The sequence below is a fragment of the Eschrichtius robustus genome, chromosome 1 (genome assembly GCF_028021215.1).
Source record: "Eschrichtius robustus isolate mEscRob2 chromosome 1, mEscRob2.pri, whole genome shotgun sequence".
Taxonomy (NCBI): domain Eukaryota; kingdom Metazoa; phylum Chordata; class Mammalia; order Artiodactyla; family Eschrichtiidae; genus Eschrichtius; species Eschrichtius robustus.
The window spans coordinates 132936276-132944187 of NC_090824.1; the positions used below are offsets into that span (position 1 = coordinate 132936276).

General features: G+C 43.9%; 1 protein-coding gene across 1 annotated transcript in view; it reads right to left on the minus strand.

Moving 5' to 3' along the window:
* Positions 1-7147, minus strand: part of GRAMD2A (GRAM domain containing 2A) — a 34737-nt gene extending 27590 nt beyond the window's left edge. The window contains 1 exon segment of the mRNA XM_068554897.1: positions 7036-7147. Within this exon segment, the coding sequence (XP_068410998.1) occupies positions 7036-7076 (41 nt within the window). The 5' untranslated portion in view covers positions 7077-7147.
* Positions 7148-7912: the final 765 nt, after the last annotated feature.

Here is a 7912-nt window from a genome sequence, read left to right on the forward strand (position 1 = left end):
AATGGACAAGTAGGCAAAAATTTATATTCCTTTAATTAACAAGTTTGAAGGAAAAGGTGGAAATACCAAAATAATATTTTATCAATATAACAGAGTCCTATGCAATTGACTAAAAGACTAGAGTATAGCTGCATGTGCTAATATGGAAAAAAGTCCAAAATATGTTGTTTAGTGAAAAGTATATATAAGTAACCAAGATATAACCCATTTATAGAATTAAAAGTTCTATATCAAACAACAGTGATTATATCTCAGGGAAGAATTCACTCTCAATAGTTTCTGTTTTGTTTGAACTTATTATAACAGGGTGTAATACTTTTAAAATCAACAAAAATAATAAAGATATTTAAAAATAAAATAGAAGGGATATCTTTTTTTACTTATTAAATTTCAAAGGCTTAAAAGTTTAATAACATCTATGTTGATCAACATGTTGCTGAATGGGAAGTCTTACACACTTCTGTGTGAGAGGGCAGTGTGTGAAAATGTACATACATTTGTATGTAGATACCCAACAGACCCACAAATTCCACTTCTAACAGTTTATTCTTAGGAAATAATTGAACACAAATTTAAATGTATAAGAATGTGCACTGAAGTGTAGTTCACTACACTTGTAGAAGAGGAAAAAAAACAATAGGGCATGAACAAATTGTGGTTTATTCAAAGAATGAAAGGCTATGTAGCTATTAAAATGATATTTATCATTATTTATTAAAACTTATTAAAAATAAGTCTACCACAAAGGATAGCATTATAGAACATTGGAAAAAACATTATATAGAACAGCATGTATTATAAAATATATTGGGAAGGATGCTCACCAAAATTCTAACATTATTTTCCTCCTTGAGTTGGGATTGTAGGTGTTTCTTTTCTTCTTTATAATTTTCTGTAGTATACTTTGCCTAAATTTTATGATCACAATAAACTATTTTCATTTGGTGAAAGAATGAAAAAAAAGGAGAAAGACACAGAAAGAAAAAAACTTGTTCCAAAGGCACAGCAATGTTAACTAATAGACCCTTCTTAAATTCCAAATTTCTGAAACATGCTTCTTACATGAAAACCCTCAGAATCCAACAGAAAAAGAAACCTTGATTTTAAAAATGAACTTTGCCAAGTTCCCACAGGTGATAAAACTGTACAAAACTAAACACACACACACACACACACACACACACACAAATGAATGCATGTAAAACTGGTGAAATCTGAATAAGGTCAAAGGGATTGTATCAATGTCAATTTTCTGGTTGTGCTATTATTGTGCAGGATATTACCACTGGGAAAAATTGGGGGAAATGTACATGAGATCTTTGTATTATTTCACACAATTGCATGTGAATCTAAATTATCTAAAGATTAAAAAGTTTATTTTTAAAAAATGAACTTTGCACCTTGAATAGTAAAAAAGACCAAGCTTTTCTTAGAGCTGGGTCTGAATCATCAGAGAGACCTGGTCTCAGATTCTCAAAGCTGGAGGAACTGCAGGGAAACTCATTTTTGGTGAGCATCTACTGTGTACCAGGCCATTACACAGCCTGCGAAGTAGGCCAGATGTGACTCTGTTTTATAGAGAAGAGAGGGAGGCTCAGAGCCAGTAGTAACTCAGCAGTAACTTGTGGAGCAAGGATTTGAAACCAGGTCTTTCTGAAAGCTCAGGCTCTTCCTATTATTATATCACAGTAACTACGTAACGGAGAATGACTTAAAAGGGGGGAATAAAACAACCTTACTCAGTGTTATCCATATCAAGGAACTTAGTGTAAGGAAATAAATATTCAAGTGGGTGAAAAAAAGGTAAAGTTGCAATTAGGCACAAGACATTTCGAAACGTGCGCCTACATGTAACTGTGATCTAGCAGGTATGTCACTGAAGTTCTAATTATTAGAAAGTTCTTTCCAACACCCAAATGGACCTCTCTCTATCTACTGATCCTTCACCAAAGAACAAACTTTTAACATCATGTTCCTTTCTTGATAAAACCAGATCTTCACTGCTGGTGTGACCAGTGCAGAGTCTCTGCAATGACTACTCCTAATCTCTCTTCTCCTGGGTCTGATACTGCAAGACCCATTAGCTTTCCCACTTGCTGCTCTTACATGGGGCCAACTGGTTATTTCCAGTCCTCCCAAGTCTTCCTCCATCATTATGGACCCCAGTTGACAGTCTAATGGACTGTGGAATCCAGGCAAGGGTTGCAGGGAAGGTCTGTGAACTCCTGGAATTTTGCGCAAAACTGTTGCGTCTGAACAAAGGAACATGTCTCTGGAAAGAGAATATTTCACTTTCATTAGATTTTTTTTTTTTTTTAATGGGCATGACTGTAAGACTTTATTTACAAAAACAGACAATGGGCAGGACTTGGCCTGCTGACCGTAGTTTGCCAATTCCTGCGGGCGTCAATTCTCAATATGTAAAATGAAAGAGAGAGAGAGAGAGATTATTAAAACAACTGCCAAGTATAATTTAAAGTTTCTTCATGGATACATGTATATGTATGGCTGACTCACTTTGCTGTGCTATATTTTTAATATAGCCTATGACTCCCAAAATGATAGGAAATACAACTTTAATTTGATCAGCAATCAAGTGGGTTTAAAAGATAAACTTCAAAACTGATTACTTTAAAAAAAATAAATACTCAGCTAGCAATGAACACCCCTGGTGCTTAGATTATGGTCATGCAATTTCCCAAAAGGGAACCAGTGTTCCTTAGAGAAATGGCTGATTCCAGATTTGGGGCAGGAAATACACAAATGGGCCTAAAATATCTAATCATACCAGAAAGCAAGGAAGCCATCAAAGACTGTGGTCATGGCACAAGTATTCAGGAGCCAACCTGAAGACAGGGCAAGATGGGACAATTTGAGCATCAATAAGAATAATGTCTACAATGAGCTAAAACACATCAAATATGTTTAAATCCATGAGATCATAATAATACCAAAATGACTCATTGGTCACCTTTGGTGATTACTAGGGACCCATCTCATTATTTTGAAAACTTGTAAATTGAAGGAAAGAGCTGAGGATTTATTCTGCCTTTCTAGTATTTGGGTAACCAAATAGTTGAAGAAGGGACATTTCTCTTATAGAAATATTCTTATAGAAATAAGCTAATAAATAATGAAAGAGTGATAGAATTGGAGTAATACCATTTTGCAATCCCTAATGAAATAATGGGTCTACATGAAATAATCATCAATGGCTGTTAACATGCCCCAAAGAGAAATAACCAGACCTTATGTGTTTCCTCAAGTGTTCAGTACCTCCTGAATCTGATCAATGTCTAGATCCAACTGCCAATTTATAGGAAATACAGGAGTCAGAGGAACATTCTTAAACAGCACCAGCAAACTGGGCAATGGTATAGGAAAAAAAAAAATGATTTTTTCCGACAAATAAGTTGCAAGGAAAAAAGAAGAAATGGAAGGGGAATTTATACATTACAAGAGACTACTAGAGACACAGATATATAGATTCAGTGTTTCAGCCAATTGTATAAACCTCATTTGGATCCTTATAAAAGTTTTTAAAATGGCACAAAAACATTTACTAGATGATGTGGGAACTTTGCCGACTAGCTATCTGATGATTTTAAGAAGTTATTGTTATTTTTTCGGTGTGAAAATGGTATTGTAGTTATATTTTTAAAAGACCTTATCTTTTATAGGTATACACTGAAATAGTTGTGGATGAAATAATATATCTTAGATTTGCTTCAAAATAATCCAGGAGGGAGGGAGAAGGGAGGCCCGTGACTTGCTAATTGTTGAAGCTGGGTGATGGGCACATGCTGCTTATTATACTACTCTTCTTTTGTATGTGTTTGAAATTCTCCACAACGAAAAGATTTAACAATTAAATATATAAACATTTTCAACCTGTTTAGTAATCAAAGAAGCCCAGTATGAATATCGATTCTGAGATATTGCCACTAGGTTATTTCAAAATAAAATTGTTGAATAGTGCTTCAAAATTCAAAAATTATTTTAAAAATAACATTTTGTGTGGCCCTGGTGATTACGGGCAAGTTTCAAATAATTTGATTAATGTTAACATAAATTAGAAATATTTAATTTTTTTTCTTTACATGAGGGAGTGAGAAAAACATTCTTACAACCAGTCACAGCTGTTTGCTCAGGCATCCCACCCATGCTGCTGTTCTGACCCTAAGCCACCAATGACCCCAAGACACCAGTGAAATGAAATACCAGTATGATTTTGACAATGATTTAATATACCATGATGTGCCAGGTCAACACGTCAGAAGGAAAAGCAATTTGTGTTTGATTTAAACTAATTCTTTATATGCTTTTTAGTCCATATTTTTTTGACGGTGAAATAGATTAGGATAGCTTTATTACTTTGCCAGGCAAAGGGGGACACAGCAGGCTCTTGCCTCGAAAAACTATGTTTTCCCCTTTAGTTCATATTTTTAAAAAATAGTCCCAGCCAAAACCAACGTCCTATTTAAAAATTAACAATGTGATTTTCTAGTGGTTTTAAACATTATCTGAGGAAACTCTAACTTAGGACAAGGACTTAAATATTGGCTCAACCTCCACAGGTTATTAAAACACTCCAGTCCTAAATTATGACCAGGCACTTGTAAACTAATGAAAATGTGTAGCTGTAGTGGGGAGAAGGGAGACACCAGCCTGCCCCGCGGAGGCTTATATTCGTGGGAACAGTGCCTTCCTTCATGCTGTAGCTGGCAGGGACTCCCTGGGGAGGCAGGTACTTCTTAATTACAAAGGAAGCTCCGTTCCCTGGGGCTTCTGCCCTCCCCCTCGTCCTTCCTTTCCTACGTTAGTAAACAGCAGGGGAATTAATCAAAGCTTCAAAGGTTGGTGATAACATGTGGTGACAGACTGGTGCCCTGTGGCCCAGGTGAATAGCAGCACAGTGGCCAAGACTGACTTCTTGCCAAACTTACCCTTGCATAAGAGATGGCTGCAGAATTGGGGGGAATTATTTTCACTTCTCAGGAAAGGAGAAAAGCAAATTATTTTCTGGTGTCCGGACTCAGACACGACACCAAAGTGGAATGCTGCATGGGTCTCGACTTCATGGGCTTTCCATAGGTAGTCATAGCAACGAAGTAATTATGTAAAGAGATAAAATACCTTCAGAAATCAAGGGGGAAACAGGCTAGTTAGCAGAATCACTGAATGACTGCATGGAGAAGGCCTTTAAGGAGCCTACAATCCAATCTCCTTACCTTATGATGGCAAAGCAGGCCCAGAGAGGGGACTTGTGCCAGGTCACAGCAAAATAGGAGCTTCTGATGAGAGAGGCTCTTCATGCTGGTCTGATAAGTATGGTATGTGGCATTCAAGGGCCAAAGCCACGACTTAACCAGGTTAAGGACTAGGAGGGGCCACCCAAGCACAGGCACGTGGAAGAGGTTCAGGGAGGCTGGCTGGCATAGCCCATCTTGAGTACTGCTGACCTCAAGCTTAGGGGGTCATCCTAGGTGGATGGATTGGCACACAGATCCTTCCGGTCTGCACTAAGGCTTTGAAGACTAGCCTAAGCTCAGAAATTTCAAAGCAACCAGTAACATCAAGGCATGGATAGGCCCTGGGCTGTCACCTCTAGGCTATTCAGAAAATTCTCCCAAAGGCAAGTCAGGAAGGAGAACTTGGATTTGGCCCCAGCAGCAATGCTCCTGGAAACTCAGGACCAGCTTCTGTCAGCTTCTGCACTGACATAATGCGCTCTAGATCTGCCCATTTGCCCCAGAGATGTGCACTGCTTAACTGGTCCTGTCAAACCATAACCTCAGACCTGAGAGTGTCTGTCAGCGTGGTCAGAGGACTACAGAAGGAGCATACTGGCCCCCTCACTGCAGGGTGGGAAGGACACCCTCTACTCCACCTCTCCCTGCAACCCCATAAGTCTTCGCTCTGAAAGGAACTGGACTTCAGAGCCAGCTAGGGGGTGTACACTGGGGCAAAGGCATCACGGATTGTCAGGACATTCTCTCATTCCCTAGGAGGCTGATTCCTTCAAGGACGGGTGGGGCAAGCAAAGCGAAAACGGGCAAATGCCAGTGGGGTAGGGCCTCACCAGCCTCTCTGAAGACAGGACAGAGGGAGCCCTTAAACATTCCACCAGTTCCACGTACTTGTGTGGACTGGGCACTGGGCTCACACCACATTCACCCTATCTGCCCCAGTGCTAGATGGCCAGCCTTCAGAGCTCAGGCTGTGGGGTTTGGGACTGGGGCAAGGGCAGGAACTTACAGCTTCATCCACTGGCTCTGTCTTCCCCAAATAATCCTGCCTGCAGGGCCCCAAGACTTCATGGGGCAGAGGCCACAATTCTTGGTGCCACCTGAAACACCACCTCCTGCCTGCCCTGCCTCCCTGCCCCTTGCCCAGCTGCAAGAACTTTGCTTCCTCCGAGGGTGGCTGTGGAACAGATCTCGAGGCTGAGAGACTGGCCCCAGCCTGCCCGACGGCGAAGGGCCTGACGGATGGGTGCGGCCGAGTCGTCCTGGGACAGCTCCGCGCTGCCTCCCGGGCAACCGAGCGCCGCTACAATTGCAGACCCGTTTGGAAGAGAGAGGCTGACCCTTTCGGGGGCCAGAAGGGAAGCGCCAGCCCTTGGGTGGGGGGCAGTCACGACTGGGGGTCGATATGGCTGGGGAATGAATGCATGAATGCCCAGCGACAGCGGCGGAGGAGGGTAATGATGGACCACGGGAGGTATCCCGAGGTGGGGTGTCCTCCACCTCCCTGATACCGCCTGGACGTCCCTCATCCTCCAGGTTCGAACCCCTCGCGCGAAGCGCCTACAGCCTGACATCCTGCCCCAGCACGCACACCTCTGAGCCCGGGAAGCGCCAGGGCCCGCGGGGCGCAGCTCTGGAGTGAAGCCCGCATTCCGGCGGGCCAGGAAGCGCCTGCCCCGCGGGTAGAACGCGCCGAGGCGCAGCGGCCGCCGGGTCCCGCCGGGCAGCGTCCCTTCGAGGCGGCCTCTAGGCCCTGGAGCCCGGTCCGCGGGTCGCAGCCCCTTACCTGCCCGCCTTGGCGGCCTCGCCCGGGCTCAGAGCGGTCATCCCGAAGCCTCCAGCGAGCGCCGGGGACCGCGCCGCAGGACCGAATGCCCACTCCCGACCGCCTCGGAGGACACGCCCCCGACCGCCTACTGGCTGCTCGCGCGGGACGGGCGCAGCCCATTGGTTGTTCCTCCCTCTCCCCAGATCCAGGTGGGGCCCCAAGCTCTGCTCGGATCCTACCCCGGAGGACGGGGCCTGGGTCTGCACCCTCTGCCCTTCCCAGCGAGGGCCTTGGGTGCCTGCTCCAGGTTCTTCCTCTTTAGCCATTTAGTCTCGCAGCCCGAAGCCCTTTGCAGAAACTCACCCCTCCCAAAACCTCCCAACGCTAAGATAGCTCCAAGGCAGTTTCAATCTCTCCACACCAGAGAAGTGAGAACATGAGTAGGGAACACCAGTGGGGATTTTGAACAGGAGTCTGATGTCGGACAGCTCTGGAGCTGGAATGATTTCATGTGCTTTCCCCAGAGTTGGGGACTTTTCGGTGCCTCCCCAGGCAAAAATCTTTTGGAGGTGTCTGGAAAGGGACTGCAGATGGCCAGAAATCGAGTAGGAAAGCACAAGCAGAAGAGTTCAGTGTGAAAATGAACCTGGCCTGTGGGCCCCTTCCCTCTTATCCCCACCAGGAAAGGCTTGGTCCTTCAGAGTGGTCAGGAGAGAGGAAAGGTGCAAGCCAGATTTAGTTCCATTCCCAACCCTCTCCCCCTCCCTTGACCCTGCTTTATCAATGGAGGGAGGGCACTGGAAAACAGAAGGGGCACAAAGGGAGCCCAGGGTTCCACAAATATTCTAGAAACTGGGAGCAGAACTTGGTCTCATACTTATATCAAGGGCCTCTA